An 18,525-nucleotide genomic window follows, 5' to 3' on the forward strand; every position below is an offset into this window, starting at 1 on the left:
CAGAGGGGTTGCTCGACCGTCACGCATATAGGTGAAAAAGTGCACACTCGATTCATGAGTCTGATCAGTCAGGCTTTCCTTTTTTTTTCAAGAAGTGGGTCACTCGGAAAAAGTACAAGTGCCATGAGACGCTAGAAAAGAGAACTTGGTTGTCGCACCTGTCGCCATGTTCCGAACCCTCTAGCGGGGAACACTACAGATTTTTTAATTATACATTATGCACCATGAGCCATTCTACTGAACCCGCAAACAACCTTGAATTTTTCATCACAATCCATGATGAGGGAGCAACTCTTGTGAATAACATGGCATGGAATGACCCATTTGACGGCTGACGTTTTCGGCCAGTCAGAAATGTAGCTCGATAGCGGTAACGTAGTCCTCTAACAGCTGTTTCTGATTTCTAATAGTTCTGCGTATGAAGGTGATGTAAGTATCGGAGCCACAAGTACCCTTTTTTGCAATTATTGCATAAAATTGCAGACTTTACTAACCCCGATCACAGAATTTCACATTTGCCGTAGCAGAAAATAAAGGGCCTTATCTATGAGTGCCGTTTTCTTCCCCACATGAGTCTTTTCTGCAATTTCAGGTGCACTAAATATGAATGCTCCTCCAGTGACATTGGAAGAGAACCTAGCTGCGCTGCAGGATCCTTGTGCTGAAGAGGAGAAAGATAAGCTGAGAAGCCAACTGGAGAATGCCAATTCACGACTTCGTTCTGTGTAGCATATCCGTAACTCAATGGTGAATGCGGTGTACTACACTGGACTACCAAGCTATGATGTCTTTAGAGCACTGTTCAAGTTTCTGCAGCCAAAAGCAACCAAAAAGCAGTACTGGTGCTCAGAAAGGATGGATCATGACGAAAACATGAAAAAGTTCACCACACAGGACGAGTTATTCATCGTGTTGGTTCGGCTTAGGACGGGAATGCCTGGAAAGGAAGTATCCAGAAACTTTGGCATCTCGCAAGGTCACTTCAGCAAACTCTTCACCACATGGATAAACCTTCTACACGCAGAACTTAAGAGCCTGACAACATTCCTTACAGTAAATGAAATTGCTCCCTACCTCTCGAAAGCCTTCCGCCTGTACAAAAATACAAGAGTTGTACTTGACGCCACGGAAGTCCACATAATACGTACAAAGCTGTGATCAGATGTGCTCCTGATGGGTACTTATGCTTTGTCTCCAAGTTGTGGGGGGGATTTAGCATCTGTACGGGCATATCGTTGAACAGTCAGGCTTGTTTAGCAGCCTAATGCCAGGAGATGTACTAATGATTGACAAAGGGTTTAGGTTCAAGAATTTGCCCCCTGGGATAAGTTTGTATATGCCTTCAATGAGGAACCCAGGAGAAGTCCAAATGAATGTAAATGACGTGGAAAAAACTCCCAGTATAGCCAGTGTCAGGCTTCATGTTGAACGCGTTATACGACGAGTGAAAGAATTCCACATACTCGACAGGCCATTGCCACTGAATATGGTTGACATTGCAGAGCAGGTGTCCCATACTTGCTGCTTTTTGTCCAGCTGGAGGGACCCGCCCATCATCAGAGCTGTGTGTTAAATATGTTGCGGCCTGCATGTGGTGTACAGTGAACCCTTGTTAATATGACCCCTGATAACATAACAGAGGATGAGAACACAACACGCAGCCTCACCTGACTTCTGACAGGTTTCTCTGACCCCTGATACTCTGACATACACGCTGTATGACCAAACGCCTGGGGAACCAAGTAGTGCAAACCTCCAGCCATGGTCATAATAGCGAGGTTTCACTATATACCACGGTACGCTGAAATCTATTTAAAAGGTATGTAGCAACATGGTCAGTGTGCATAAAGCAACTGCAGTATATGAAATGATTTTTACTTCACACACTTCTCATGATGATGATGTGTTATGATAGAGATTCGCTCCACATTGACAAGCAAAATAAATGTCTCAACCAGAACTAGTCAAACCCATCATTTTCTTTGCTGTTGTTTTTCCTGTACTTGCCAAAGGGAATATAGCCACCTTTGGTGTACAGTTTTCCTATCCTCTGTATTCTCTTTGTCAGCACTTCAGGGACAAGCGCGTGCCTAACAAAGTGCAGGATGCCAGATAAAATCTATTCCTCCCAAAACGAGCGGTCAAAGTCTATCCTTTGAACACGCGTGGACCTGTTCCCAGCTCCATCATTTGTCCAAATAACGAAGTCGCACCATTCTTTTTCTGCTACCGCCATCTGGCCTTGTACTTGATAGAAATATGCATGTGAGGGCTTCAGGCGAACCTCGCCGTCAACAATGCTGCAGCAGAACCTCTTGTCCTTGCTGGCCTCTTCTGCTGTTATCCCCCTCTTGGAGAGTGGACACTTTACCTCCAGCAGTCCATCCATGTCTCCCTCCTTCACAAGGCGGTTTGGTGAGGCTGCAGTGAACGGGTACTTCCGATGCACGATGAGACCAGTCTCGATCACTTCAATGGGCCTGTCATACAGGTGCATCAGGTGCACGTAAGCATCCACTGCGTCAGCTTCATGCTCCCTCCCGTATGCTATGGCTTCTGAATGGGCACTTTTTCTGGGGTAAAGTATTTGCTTCACAAGGTACTCAGGTATCGTGCAGCGAACCACTCTGCAAAAGTTTGACGCCGTGACACGACCAGTTCTTTCGGAGTACCATTTTGCATTGTCCGCCTGCCCCTTGGTACTCTCACACATTTTTTTACTCACAGTCAGCTGTGGGAGTGACGTGATGTACTTGTCTACCTCCTGAGATACGTGGGGGCTCCAGAGGTCTTCGTCGTCGCCTATTGTGAATTTGTGAGTATTGGCTGCGCTGCCTGGGGGGGGGGGGGACTGAACGGACTTTCCAGGGAAATACCTCAGGAGCATCCAAGCTTGGACGTACTTTTTCCAGTCGTTTGAGAGTCCTTGTGTAATCGCTGTTGTCATGATCTGGGGACTTCGCACATGGGTCAAACAGGCGCAGCCTTGTCTTAACGTGGGTGGCTTTATTGACCAAATGCTTCCGGAAAGTAATATCTTGCAGCGGAGTAACTGGGACCGGCTTTTTAGCTGCAAAAGAATTCAGGCAGGTGTCACAGGACAAGCACAAATTATGGCAAAAATACTTCTGGTCCGATGCATGCTCGGCAAATGATTTGCAGGACTATACCTTTGGGGGGCACAATCCAAACACAAGGCACATCTGTACAGGAGACTTGGGGCTGTTTCGTGGCACCAACATGGAAGGGCAATGCGGCAACATGCTCACATGTTCCACTGAGCCTGAAAGCAAGCAGCAAATATCCCACATTAAAATGTACACATATCGGCCGCAAACGACTTATAATTTACTGCATAACTGTTGCAGAAACGTCATTCTATGCTAGAAACACAGAATAAGTCACTGAGAAGAATTGCCAAGGCGACACAGACACGGATCGGCGCTTCTACAGTGCCAACAAACTGATCAACCCAAACTACAACAGTTCTATCTGCCCTTCATACAGTGTTTACAAACTGATATACCAGACATTGTCAAGCATCCATGTCCATAGTCTGTGGCGTGGTTCTGCAGCGGAAGCCTGGATGGCAGCATCGGTGGGAACCGGTTGTGTTTAGGGGGCATTTCCCCTCGGGATAGAGGATAAAATGCGGTGCAGGAGGGAAAACGGGGGTTCGTTTCGTGATTGTTGGCTGGACCGTTGGCTTACTTTTCCTTGGCAATAAACCTGGCATGTTTGCTTGAATCTGCTTTTGCGCTGCTTGTTCCTTCGCGGCGCGGAACGGACGGGCTGATGCCCCGAGGTTGTGGGAATAGGTTTCCACAACTGGCGCCCAACGTGGGGCTCGAGCTCGTCCGTCCCGTGGCGGGGAACACGCGGCACGCGTAGTTTTTACTAGTTTTAGGTTAGTTCCTAGTAGTTTTTTGCTGTCGGCCTTTTTTTGTGTGTGTCTATTTGCGCGTGTTTTTCTTTGAGTTTTTACAGCTCCCGCCCGGTACCTGTGTCCCGGTGCGGATGCAGCGTTCATCGCTGCTACACAGGTACGACCTCCGCAGCAGATCCGAGGTCCCTGGACTTCCCTTCTACCCAGGTAGCTCTCAAACCCGAAAGCTTGTGGAAACCTAAGTTCCCACAACCTCGGGGCGTCAGCCCGTCCGTTCCGTGCGCGAAGGAACAAGCAACACAACAGATGGGCTGACGCCCCGAGGTTGTGGGAACTTAGGTTTCCACAACTGGCGCCCAACGTTTGGGGTCCGACCGCGTCTGTTCCGTGGCGGGGAACACGCGGCACTGTTTGTAGTTTGTGCGTAGTTAGTAGTTGCTAGAGTTTATTGCTGTTAGTTTTTGTGTGTGTGTTCTTGCGTGTGTTATTTGTTTGTTTTTGAGTTTTTTTATAGCTCCAGCCCGCTACCTGTGTCCCGGAGCGGATGTAGCGTTCACCGCCGCTACACAGGTACCCCATCCGTAGCGGACCCGTGGTCCCTGGACGGAAGCGGGCCCGTTCGGAACAGAGGCTGGACTCCAACGCCTCGGCGCCATCGGAGGCGAAAGGACTAGCCGAGGGCAAGGAGGCACATGCCGTGCCTTCGTTCCAAGCTACGTCGGCTGAGGTACCTGCAGTGCCGCAGTCTGACGCCATTGCAACGGCAGAATTCCTGTCACTCATGATGGAGTTGTGCTCGTTGGTGGTTCAACGCCTGGATGCCGGGTCGGTTTCGCCGCCGCCGCACGCACAAGCGCCTCTACGACTCAACTTACCGGTGCCCACCTTCTCAGGTTACTCCGATAAGAAGTCTGTTGCCGATTTCCTGGACGACCTTACCGCCTATCAGACGGGTATGGGAATTTCGGACGAAGTTCTAATCCAACGCATCCTACAGGTTGCTTTGGTCGGAGACGCCGCCCGCTGGCTTCGGTTGCAATCGGAGTTTATGTCCTTTCAGGACCTCCAGAAGCGGTTCAAAAACGAACTTCTTCCCCCGGATTACGAATACCGTGTCCTAGAAGAATTGCATAAGCGTACTCAACATCCTGAGGAAAGCTTATCTGAATTCGTTCGGGCATTGCAGGATCTGTACAGCAGAGCGAATCCCACAGCGCGTCGCACGGGCTATCCGTCAGTGCCACACGCGCTTCCGGCCCTACTTAAGAGCCCATCGCTTTAAAACTCTTGAGGCGTTGGCCCAGGAGGCTCGTTCAATACAAGGCGACCTCCTGCCAGAGCTCGAATACCGGCCCTCTCCGCCCCCAGAGCAAGCGTTGGAACCGCGCTGCGCGTGGACGGGAGGAGCCGCCTCGGTCGAACCCCTGCATGCAACAGGTTTGGGTGACAACCCCCGTGATTCATACAATGCGAAGTCATCCCACCGAGCCCTAGATCCCTTCCTCTATGACCAGAGGACGATCCCCGCAGGACTGAGCCTTGACAGACCCGTCCCGCCCCGAAATCGCGGTCAGAGTTGTGCCTAACTCATTACTTGGTAACGGTTACCTTTTTTGGTAACGAAGTAACGACTGAGTTACTCTTTAAAGCATGATAATAGTAACGGAATCAGTTACAAAAATTGGTAACTCGTTACCGACGTTACTCGTTCCTTTTGTTCAGCGCGGGGGAGCACATTTGAGCACTCCGTGTGGCACAATGTGTGCAGATCTGACCTGCGTGACCCCCGTCCACGTGTGACTCATAGTATTTGCAGTCCCTCGCTGGATGTGTTGTTGTCTTTTCTCTTGTTTCCGTCATCTCCGCCATCACTCCCCAAGAATGGGCACCAATTGTGCTGTGAGAACCATTCCCGCTCTCGGGGTCGTGCTCGGCCGTCCGGCCCGCTGTGCCAACGCTGGAACGCTGTGCCAACTCAATAACAAAACAAAGGTTTATTTCATACCTTCAACTAAGTTACAGCCGTCGTTCCGGTCAACGCCCAGGCAAAAATCTGGAGTGGGACCACTTCGAAGTGGTTTATTGGACAGGTCCCACTTGGAGTGGAACCAGTGGAATTGATCCAGTGGTCCCGTCTGTTAAGTGGTCCGGGATACGACCACTTAGCAGCTGGGACCACTGAATGCATGATCGAAAATAATGCGTAGAAATGCACATATTGCTCAAGTAAATTACCGTTTATTCTGCTAAAAGCATACACTGAGCAGAAAGAAATAATCAATACATCTCTACATTTACATACCACGCAGTATAAGTCTGATCACTCACTGTGTCTAAACAAAGCATATGCCTGACTGTGCGATGCACTCACGGACCACAGGGAGCTTTCGTTCGTTGGCCACCTCACGTCTTGTATTTTCTTAGAGAAGATGACACGACACTCCTGTTTTCCATGCAGGTCGCGACATACACCCCATTCCTCTTCACCGTACGTTCGGAATCTTCTTATCTTGTTTCTCTTCAAGTTCCTCCGAAGTTTCTAAAATGAAACATCTAATTAATAGCAATCAAAACATCACGGTCATCAATCATACCTGCAAACATTCGCGACGCGCAGTCCGATTGGCGTTTCACAGTGCGTTCTTGCCTCTACGCCGTTCGCGTCTTCTTGGCGTCAAAACTCTTCCGGGAAATCGACAATGTGTTGCAGAGGAACCATTGTCATCGCATTGTCTTACAAAGCGCACGGAAACACACGTAAATAGTGCACAGGAGATACACCATCACCATCCTTGCGACGGTTACTGAAGACAAAACGAACTTGCTACGACGCGTCGAAGTTGTTCTAACCAGTTCTAACTTTAGTGATGGGTCGTTCGCAAATGATTCGTTCGCAGCGAACGAATCATAAGAGTGAACCACGAGAACCGATTCCTCGTCCCGCAAATCCTCGTTCAGTGGTTCAAAGTGGTTCAGTTAGGTTAGAGCACTAGATTCAGTAGTTACACCGCGCCATCTATCGGCTCTCCTCTGAAGCTTGAACCAACCGTCGTCCGGCAGCAGACGGCGCCACGCGCCAACACGCCAAGTACGCATTCAATCGCCTGTGGCTGTGGAACTGTGGAAGGACAGACAGAGGGGAACAAACACGCTGACGACACTGAGGGTGGATGAGGGGGGATTCGACGACACGTTGGAGTCCTGAACATGAGTTGCCCGAGGGAGGTGCTAAGGCAAGGGAGAAGCTAGAGCTGTTCATGATTGGTGCATTCTGCTTGTGTCCGGCACGACCGAGAGATATCGGAGAACCACTGAATCGTACCATCCTACTGACCCAAATGAACCGCACTCAACGAATCGAAGCAAACTGGGAAGAGACGGATAGTCGAAGGAGTCGAGTGGAAACGATCGCGACATCGCGACTTAGTGATTCACTGGCGCGGTCGTTCTCGGCTGGTTCGTGCGGAGAGTGGTTCGTTCGCGTGGTTCGCGTAGTCAACCACTGGACGCTTGGTTGGCTTGGTGGCTTGGTTATGTGGCTCGCAGCTCGCACATGCGAGGAACCACTTCGTTGTGGCGCTCTTCTCGTGTCGCTTGCAACGGACATCGGCGCTTTGAAGATTGAATGACGGTAAACAATGATAGCTTGTTGTTTCATTTAGCGGGATAACGGTGCGGCTATAAAAAGAACACACTTAAATACATTGATTTTTGCTTTATTCAAAGATAAATGTTACTCAAGATACGTATATGTATGTACAAACTCAGTATATGTAAATAAAAAAATATATGTGACACACTTGCACTAGTTGATAGCAAGCAAACAAAGCAAAAACAAAACAAACTAAAGCAATATATTAAAGAGGTTAATAAAAGCAAACCGAGGAAACAAGTGAAAGGTTGATATGGTTAGGCAAAATATAATAGCGGAAAAAGTGCTTTCTGTGCAGGTATATTTACATCACTGCATGTTTGCATTCAAAAATAGCACTTTCGAAACCTTGTTGTGCCCAAGGCGGTTTCTTCTTTCCGTCACAATCTGTCCAGCTTTGGAGAAGATTCTTTCACATGGGACTGACGTTGCGACGACACACAGCCTACTCTTCATTATTTCAAAAAGACGCGGATAGACGTGTCTCCTTTCTTTCCACCAGAGAATTGGATTTGTTTTCCTCGGAATCATGGGCTCCTGCAAGTACTTGTCTAGTTCGCGTATCCCAGCCGCAGTTGGATTTGCGGGATTGACGAGGCTCGACACGGTTGTGTCGAAAGTCTGCCAAATGGACGGAGAGTCCTGGTTTGCCTCCTGTGCAGAAAGCTGGAACCTTGATTGGTCGCACTCTGCAACTTCAACGGAGTTTGCTTGTTGTGTGAGCCAACGGTAGGCATTTCTGAATGTGACCTCCTTACGAAACCCGTGTCTCTTGAAACGAGGGTCCAAAAACGTTGCTTCAGCCAGTATTTTCACGGCTTCCACATCGGAAAATCGCTTTTTCATTTGCTCGTCAAGAACCTGAACCATTTTTGCGCAGATTTCAGGGAGGCTTTCATCTTTTGCGGCGTTTCCCACGTGGGCCATGAGAGCATTGCTCAGCAAAATTACTTTTGATGCTGTCACTGCCTTCTCGCTACTCATTTCAGTGGTTACTTCCAAAAACGGCTTCAGTATGTCACAGGATTTTTCCACAATATGCCATTCACTCTGGGAGAGTGACTCCACCCCGGAGTCGAGGATGGCCAGTGTCGACTGTATAGCCTCCTTCAAAGTTATCAACCTTGAAAACATTTCATATGTGGAATTCCATCTTGTTGGAACGTCTTGTTTCAATTTTAACATCGGTGCACCCATTTGTTGCTGCATCGATTGGAGCTTCGCCAGTCCGTGAGCACTCTGCTTGAAAAAGCGAACAATGGCTTTAACCTTAGCTTGCACGTTGATAATTTCGCGTACACCTGTTTGAACAACTAAGTTCAGTGTATGCGCAAAACAGGGATGGTGGGGCCAACCACATATGCGTACGGCGGCAGTAATATTCGCTGCGTTGTCACTTACCACAGCTGACACTTTTTCTTCCACATGCCACTCTCTTGCCACTCGTTGCAGTTCTATTGCGAGGTTCTCTGCAGTATGCCTTGCACTATATGCAAAGCATTCAAGGAGGCACGATCTCAGATCACAGTTTTCATCAAAGAAGTGCGCTGTTAAAGCGATGTAGCTCTCGTTTGTCAGTGAAGTCCATCCATCCGTTGTCAAGCAAACATGCGTAGCACATCGCAGCTGCCTTCTTACGTCTTCCGAGATTTTTGTGTACTGCTGCGAAAGAAGTGTAGAGGACAGTGTCTTTCTCGTAGGAAGGACATATCCCGGGTTGAGAGCGCGCACGAAACTGCGAAACCGCTCACCTTCGACAAGAGAGAACGGGTGATACTCCTTTACTATTAATTTGACAAGTTCCTCATCAAGCTTGGCTGTCTTGCTGTGAGGCAGTGGTCGTGACACGAACTGTGAAATTGTACTTTGAATTTCCCTTCGTCGTCCCTCGGACGCCACTGGCTGAGATGAAGTTGATGGTGCACAGACAGTTGTCACTGTGCACGAACTTGTCGAGGCTACTTCCGAGCTTGACGCAGCCGCGGAGGGCAGGGGGTCCAGCAACCCAGGATCGTCCACATTTTCGACAACTAACTGTTGCTGTGGGCCTCGGATAGGACATGCCCTTGAAACAGTTAACGTAGGGTGCTTGGTACGCGCGTGACGCCAGAGATTTGCCGTTGCTCCCCCCTTGTAGGACGTAAGAGCGCCACAAAAATTGCATTTTGCAACATGGTCTCCAGCGGGCGTAAACAATGTCCAGATTGCACTTCGCTTTCGCGACAAACTTCGTTCCTGCTGCGCCATGTCATCGAGATGTGGATAGAGGAGACAGAGCAGTGGCAGCCACGAACAAGGTATAACAGGAAATGAGTGTGAGGTCCCAGTGCCGAGAAAGGCAAAGAGAGGGAGAAATTTCGAAACTGTAGTGTCATTTCATTCCTTGTAGATCAATGACCACCGAAGATATGGCAAGAGCATATTGCGCGAATTGTACATTGAACGAGCGTTTCATAAAGTGTATCATTCGATTACCCTTCGTTGAAAATGGAATATCCCAAACTTACCCGACAAAGCACGTCACGGTTATTAAATGACCGGATTAAATTGATGAAGATTGCAGAGCATGCCACGGTCTGTGTTGGCAACAACCCGAACGGCTACGTCGCCCTGCGGGAAGTCCGTGATAGGATACAGAAGTCGTCTGCTTTTTCGCGAGCAGTGCACCTACGTGAGGAGACGACTTTCAGACTGGGGACCGCGGCAACTCTCGTACATTTTCTTTCAGTTCTCAGGCGAAAAATGCACATTCTAAGAAGTGGCCTACATGGTGGTTTAGAACAACTATGTTAACCTCCATAGACAAGTTAAAAGTTGCAGAACCAAAACCACCCCACTCACAGTCACATACCTGAAGTCGCCGGCCATCGGCGGTCGCGGTCGCATTACAGCTCCGACCAAAAATATATTACGCGCGCTTCCATTACACTCCCCGTTGCACACTGATCATATTTCGAAATGAAGTGTCGCTGACGACGTACATGGAGAATGAGTGCATGTTTATTTAAAAAACGAATTAAATATTCGGGGAAAGAACCCCACAGTCAATGAAGGGACTACATTCTCCGCTCGCGGAGGTATATGTCTGAGTGTGTCCATTTCGAGAGCAAGGTGATGATTCAACCCAAGATCCTTCTGCAGGTTTCGATTGCCATGGCAACGGCGACGTACCCGCAGGTCGACGTCATGCGTGACGTTGCATGAGAGAAAAGCACATGTTCCGTCGTCTGCTATTACGGCACGTTTCGACAAGTTCCTCGAAAACGACTTGGTTATTCCGAATGAAACTTTGACGGTTGTATGTGTACAGTACTCGTGAAGATAGTTGTGGCAAAGTTTCGGAATCGTCCCGGCTGTACGAGAGACCGTCCCTTTAATCGCTTGCATCGTCCATAACATGACCAATAACGCATTGAGGTATGGGGTAACATATCCGCCCTTATGCTTCTTACCAAGATTGAATGCGCGCCACTGGACTGTCCTAATTAATATACACACAAGTATTGTGATACCTAACTGTTTAATTGCTGACTCAGGTGTACTCCCATATCGGCCACAGACGCATTAAGAAGGAAGCACAGCCATCCTGTAGGACCCACGAGGTGCGACACAAGTCATGACGCTTCAGAAAATGTGTTTTCAAAGCTCGAATTTTAATTATTTTAGATATGGAATGTTCACCTCATCACGTAACCCCTCTTTGAGCTCGCACACTTTTCATGAGTCAATATCTCACGGGTACTTGTGGAGCACAGATGAACCGCAACGCCGGTAGACAAATTTACAATCATGTTGCTCCTTCTCTTCCGATCCGAATGCGGATGGAAGGATGGGAGCAAGACCGACCGTTCCCTCAGGCCCCGCGGCTGAAAGCTATTCGGGTGCGGACGCCATCTGTCTGCAATCTTCCCAGGCTTAAATGTAACATAAACCCTCTCTCGACGGGCTCGACTGTTGGCAACACGGAGGGCTGACGGGATCGTGATTGGTCGAGCCGTCGAGCCTCACTCACCATTCGGGATGAATCAGAGAGTCGAAGAGATCGCAGAACCACAGAGAACCAAACAACTAAACCGTATCGCTGAATCGGATAAGACGGAGAGCCGCTGACTCGCGGGATGAATCGAGGAGCAGCAGAACCGTTTAGGAGCAAACGATTCACTGGTTCATGGGTTATTCGGTTCTCAGCTACTCTGCGTAGAACCGCGTTGTTCTCACTCTCCGCGTTTGGGATTTTACTGTTGGTTCATTCGGCGCGTCGACGTCGAGCTTTATGGCGGTCGTTGTATGGGTGGAAGCCTTCGGAATCAGAAGTGTGCTGGCTGCAGTTTAAGGAAGTTGGTTTTCGAATCTCTAACGTTAGTTCAAAAATCCTAAGTTAAAAACAGAACATGCTCCATTCTTCTTATGACGTTACATTTTACCTCCCTCTCGGTTTCCGCTTATAAAATTTAAGGCTCCGAGATAAACCACGGAAGGATGCAAACTAGTATTTGACAGTGCTTTGATCACAGCTGAGAAAATCTTTAGACCGAACTCGGGTTCCTGCCGACTTCGAATTTGGCGCCACCACTATCGTGACTGGCAATGGTGGGGGCTCCATCACAGGGCCACATGATCCAGTGACGACACTGATTCACGAACGAATCTTTCGAACGAATCGCTAATGTTAACTGATTCGGACGAACCGGTTCACTAAAAAGAACCGAATTTCCCATCACTATCTAACTTCCAACTGCCACCTGCCACTCTCGCCTCGCTGGCCTCGCCCTCTCGCTCCGTCGCTCGCCTCTCGCTCTCTCCTCTCCCTCTCGGCTCTCGCCGTTTGAAGTTTGAATTGCCGTGGCGTCTTCACATTGCATCAGCCTCTGCAGTCACATTTTCTTTTTGTCTTTCTTCTAGTATTTAGCTTAATTTTTGTTGTTGTTGAGATGTATTTTTTTACATTTCTCTGGTACTTAATATGTTATGATATTCACCTCAGATGAGAATGTGCACGAATTGGAGTTACAGCATTCGCAGACGCGCGCACCTGGATAAACAGCAATAAACAGAGACCATGCCTGTGCTAAAATAGATCAGAGTAATAGATCAAACAAAACATGGCAAGTGTGGACAAGATGAAATCTCAAAGGGGGAAGCTGGGAAGCTGCCCCACTTGGAGTCTCAGCGACCATTCTGGGAACAAAATGGTACCTGTGAGGCTCCAGCTGGAACTTCTGGAACCATCTGAGACCAGAGTGGTCCCACTGATGTCACCAAAGTGGAACCAGCCACCCCACTTGGGAATCCAGCCGGGACCATCCACATTCAACTGGAACCATTCCGGGACCATCAAACATCCAACTGGAACCAGTCCAGATTCAACTGGAACCGTTCTGGGACCAGTCCAGATTTTCGCCTGGGCGTCCAGTCTCCCGTCTCCTCTAGCCCCACCGCGCTCCCTTTTTAACACACTTCCTGTCCTCCTCCCCCGGATTCCTCCTCGCCACTCCGTGGCAGCGGCGCGCTCTCACAACAGCACTCTCGTGCTGGCCAACCGGTGGCGCCCCTACAGGTCTCTACAGTGCTATGGCTACAAAAAACCGCGTTTGAACTTCTAGCCTTTTCTTGTCTTTGCTAAGCTTCTGAGCGCCCTAAATTATGACGCAGCCCCTCGTCTGTTTTTGGGAACTGTTGGTGACCGGTGGCACGAAAACCGGTGTCTTTTCTTGTGTTTTCATAATCTCCGATCACCCCCACTTAGGAAATAATGGAGAATGTCCAGGCAAGCTGATATAGAATCATGGTAAGTGGCCGAGAGACACGGAACACGAAGGACGGACGACAAATTCTCAGACTCAGCAGAAGGTTCATTACAATAACCCAGACTATATACCCAAGACGCAACACAGAGGGGGAACAAGACAAAACGAAGGGTTACTAATCACGTTTCCACGTGTGGCGATCAGCTTCTTTTGAAGTGCAATTCCTCATTAATAAAGAGTTGAAGACAAGTGACGGCATGTTTGTTGGCTCCTTTAAGTATGCGGCGGTAACGTAAAAGTAACTCGTTACGTGTGAGTAACGAGAACTCGTTACTTTTCTATGTTGGTAACGAGTAACGTATTTAGTTACTTTTTTTTTTGTTACGGGCAAGTCTGGTCGCGGTCAACCTGGCCTTTCAGCTAGCGAAACCCCACGGCAGCGGGAGCAGCATCATCCTGCGCCCCCGCAGCCACGAGCGCCCAACGGCTGCTGGAATTGCGGTAGCCCTTATCATTTTCGTCGGGAATGCCCGCGACAAAGACCAAACACCCGTAATGTGCCATCGAGAAACGGTCGCAGCCGGCGTCCATGAATGCTCGTTCAACGACGTCGGCAAGTTGCGAAGAAAGCGAGCGAACGGTTACTATCCGTGGCCTTGATCAGTCAAAAACTAGCTTTGCAAGCAATAAGATAACGCAAAGAGATGATTTGGCTCCTTCTGCTTTTTCTGTCCGAGATTTCATCGAGGATAAGGAACCAAACATAGCCGTTCGAATTTTGGGTAAAGATGACATCGCCCTTATCGACACGGGAGCTACGCTTTCCCTTATCGGGGACAGTGTTTACGAACATTGCGTATCACGGCATGTGGAATTGCAATCCACAGATGTCACTCTTCGTCTTGCTTCCAATGACGCCGTTCCAGCACAGGCTGCAGTTGTGCTCTGGGTACGTTTGGATGGGAGACGGCGAAAGCAGCACATCGTGCACCTTCCTGGCCTAGCAGTTCCTGTTATCCTGGGCAGAGACTTCATCATCCGGCAGAAGTTGGTGCTGGACCTGCCCGATGGAGGATATGTTTACCACGGCTCGTCGGGATTTTTCCGCTTCGCCGCAGCACGGGACCACTGCACAGCACAGCAAGCTGTGGCAACGTCCGTTGAAACGTCTGGGCTGCCGACTGTCTTGGGGTCATTCCATGGTCCCGAGGAGCAACGCCGTCAGCTTGAACAAGTACTGCGGCAGTTTGACGGAATCTTTACCGAAAAACCGGGTAAGTCGTCTGTGCTACAGCATAGCATAGACACCGGTAACGCTAGGCCCTGGCGTTGTAATCCCAGGCCACTGAGTGTGCATAAGCGTGCTTTGTTAGACGCTCTTGACGAAATGCTCCAAACCGGTGCAGTTCAAAGGTCCCAGAGCCCTTGGGCCTTTCCTGTTCTTCTGGCTCCGAAACGTGATGGTACGGCTAGGTTATGCGTCGACTTAACGCAGTAACTGTAAGGGACTCTTGTCCCTTCCCGTCCATTGAGTCAATCTTGTATTCCCTGGGCAACGCGACTGTGTTTTCAACGCTTGATTGTAGTAGAGGATTTTTGCGAATCCAAGTTGCCCCGGAGGATGTCCCAAAAACGGCCTTTACATGTCACAAAGGTTTGTTTGAATTTGTACGAATGCCTTTCGGTCTGTCTAGTTCACCCGCCAGTTGATGGATACAGTGTTTGGAGATGTGAAGTACAATTTCGCAATGGCATACATGGATGATGTCGTAGTGTTTTCTAGAAATTTTCAGGAACACTTGGAACGCCTGTCTATCGTCCTTGCAAGGATGAACGAAGCGGGCATAACGATCAACCCCCGCAAGGTGCAGCTGTTATCGTCTAAGATCAGCCTTCTCGGCTTCATGGTAGACGGAGGTACCATTCATCCTAACGACGACAACCTAACGGGGATCATGGAGTTTCCGGTTCCCGGTAACGTCAAAGCCTTGCAGCGCTTCCTAGGTATGGTTGGTTTTTACAGACAATTCATTCCTAATTGTGCCGAGCTAGCGCAGCCGCTTAACCAGTTGTTGCACAAGGACACGCGCTAGAATTGGGGAGAAGAGCAGGAACGATCATTTCGAGCTCTATCACAAGCAATCGCTGATACGGCTAGGCTTTATCTGCCCGACCTTAACAAACCATTTGTCGTGCAAACAGATGCAAGCGATTATGGTGTTGGCGCCGTTCCCTTGCAGGAGCATGACGCTACTCTTTGTCCAGTGGCTGTTGCAAGTCGCACGCTGAATCCGGCAGAACGGAACTACGCCGTGACGGAAAAGGAGTGCTTGGCGATCATCTTCGCTTTCAGGAAGTTCGACCTTTGCCTGGACGGCGGTATCTTCACTGTCCAGACTGATCACCGGACACTTTCTTGGCTGCAGCGGCTCCATAACCCGTCTGGACGACTTGCCAGGTGGGCCCTGACGCTACAAAGCTACTCCTTCAATGTGGAGTACAGGCGGGGCTCAACGAACGTGGTAGCAGACGCGCTGTCCCGTGCGCCTCTACCGGAGGGGGAAGAGGAAGGCACCGAGGCGCCTTCTCAACTTTTGGCAGCAGCACAAGTGGCACGAGACGTATCTTCGTCTTGGGGCACGGTCGTGAGCAGAGAGCAGCTCCTAGACGCTCAGAGAGCGGACGGCCTTTGTCAGCGGGTAGCGCAGTGGATAGCTGAGCAAGACTCGGCGGACATCGGAACGACTGACGGACGGCACGACTCCTATCTGCTGGGCGAGGATGACATCCTGTTCCGATACATACCCCAGGCGGATGAGGACGACGGCTCATCCCCGTTCAGAGTCGTGGTGCCACGGAAGCTGCATAAGTCTTTCATACGTTACTTTCATGACTCTGCCTTGGCAGGTCACAGCAGCGGCAGGAAAACTTATGAAAAGTTGTGTCGTGTTGCAACATGGCCAGGAATGAGGCAGAATGTAACAAGGTATGTTCGTACTTGTCCCGTATGCCAGAGAGCAAAACCTCCTGGTGGTTTACCCCCTGGGCGCTAACAGCCTGTTCAGAGCAATAGACCCTGGCAGATAGTTGCTTGTGATGTGATGGGACCATTTCCCGGTAGTCCTAGAGGTAACCAGTATTTGTTTGTGGTTACTGATCATTTCACGAAATGGGTTGAGCTGTTTTCTCTCAGGACACTGACTTCCTAGGGAGTGTGAGAAAAAACTACTCGACACCTTTTGCCGGTTCGGGTTTCCCGCACAGCAACATCATCACCGACAACGCAACATACTTTACAAGTAAGGTGTTCTCAGATTCTTGCGCAGTCTTAGGCATTCAGCACAAGAAGACTTCCCCGTATCACCCTCAGGCTAACATTACCGAACGTGTTAATCGGAACCTGAAAATGATGATTGTTGCTTTTACTAGTCAGGACCACCGTGATTGGGATCTTCGCCTGGCTGAGCTGGCGTTCGCTACACGGACGACGGTCAACAGATCCACAGGCTTCACCCCGACGTTCCTGAGCTTGGGACGAGATGTCCCTTTTCCTGTGGAGAATGCTCTGGGATGGTGCTACCCGGCCTCCTTATTCAAGGTTTGCTGAGGACCTCCAGAGTCGATTGGATGATGCAGCCCGGACGGCTCGGGAGAGTCTGGACGTCGCAAGGTTGGACCAGGCTCGCCAGTACAACCGTGGACGTCGAAACCTCACCTACAGCGTCGGTGACCTCGTCCTTCGACGGACTCACCCGCTAAGTGATGCGTCTCGAGGCCTTGCAGCTTTGCGATTCGCTTTGGACGGTTGGTAGCAAGGGAATCGCTATCTCAACATTCTGTTAACATTTTAAGACAATCATCTTATTGCGACAACGCAAGGGCAGTGTCTCATTATGTAAATTCTCATTATACATCATTAGGTATTTTTCATGCATGGATGAACAAATTCAAACAGTAATCACGTGCAGCACGTTGTTGTAGAGCAGACTATGTAAAATGTCCCCCGTTTTTGGTCCAGTATAGTAACTTATTTCTTTGTTCTAGTAACTGCTTGGATCACCGTTTCGATTGTTCTCCAAGGGTTTCCGGCTATATAAGGGAATTCTGGATGGTGCTCTAACGTATTCGTGCATGGAGCACGGTTGGTGAATTGCAGGTTCAGTGTAGATGGCGTTGGCAGCGCGGGTGCAGTGCTTCAGGACAACGAGGCGATCACGGACCCCCTGGGAAGTGAAGGCGGCCTTGGACTCGGCGGAACTCCTCTGGTGGTCTGCGTGGGAGCAGCGACAGCGCCATCTACGGGACAAATTAGACCAGTCTTGATGCTCAACCTGGTGGCTCTGGTGGGACTGCATCACGGAGGGGGAGAAGTCGGCCCAGGACAGGAGACGGTAGTGCTGCCCGGCAAAGGACTTGTGTGAAGAACATATAGACCACTTGCACTCCTATGTCATCGATTACGTTTCGCCGCCGCGCAAAGCATGCTGGTGGGCACCTATCAACCTTATCAGCCTTTTCGGCCTATCAGCAGACGCGTTTTTCCCGCTTCTTGCCAACCAGAGCAAAACATAACCTCGAACCGGTCTTCTCGGGACGCCACATGTTTGTAAACAGAAAGTGGCGAAAGGCAAAGTGTAACGGGAGTGACTGGACGTTGTGAAGAACTAGGACAGGTACACCTGCAGTGTTGTAAGGTGGCCTTGTGCTGCGACCCGACGAAAGGAATATTATGAAGGTTTATTGGTGTGGTCAGGAGACTTTGCGGGCTGGGACTTTGTAAATGTTAACTGTACATACGTAGAATGTTAAGAGCAAGAAGATTTGGTTTTGCGGAACGGTGATTAAACATGTTATTATTTTTTTTGTGTGGTTCGTTTCTTTGACGGATGAGCAGGATGCATGCAGAACTATGTAAGTAACGTTGTATATGTATGTTTATTATTGTTTCTTGTTTTGATGATTATCTATAAATGCCGTCCGTTGTTGCCTGTTCCCATGGTTGTGGTTTCGCGGCTCATTACCTATTCTTTGTCTCATTTCCTGTTTTCCTTTTTCTTTGCCTTTATTTTTCCCCTTTTTTCCTGGGAATAGCAAGCCGCCATACCGGTGGCTAACCTTTCCCTCTTATTTTTTTATATATAATAAACATATTCCCCCCCCCCCCTGTTTCGTCTTCTATCTCCACTAACCCTAGCTGTGTTGCTTTCTCTTTTCTTAGCTTTCTCTTTATCTATGAGTCC

The 18,525-nt window shown here is 49.3% G+C and overlaps 1 protein-coding gene across 1 annotated transcript; it reads right to left on the reverse strand.

The window, feature by feature from the left end:
• Positions 1-7,847: 7,847 nt before the first annotated feature.
• Positions 7,848-9,785, reverse strand: LOC135389644 (E3 SUMO-protein ligase ZBED1-like). The gene has a single exon (XM_064619678.1). The coding sequence runs from the start codon at positions 9,783-9,785 to the stop codon at positions 7,848-7,850; it is 1,938 nt and encodes a 645-aa protein (XP_064475748.1).
• Positions 9,786-18,525: the final 8,740 nt, after the last annotated feature.

This window comes from Ornithodoros turicata, chromosome 3 (genome assembly GCF_037126465.1).
Source record: "Ornithodoros turicata isolate Travis chromosome 3, ASM3712646v1, whole genome shotgun sequence".
NCBI lineage: Eukaryota > Metazoa > Arthropoda > Arachnida > Ixodida > Argasidae > Ornithodoros > Ornithodoros turicata.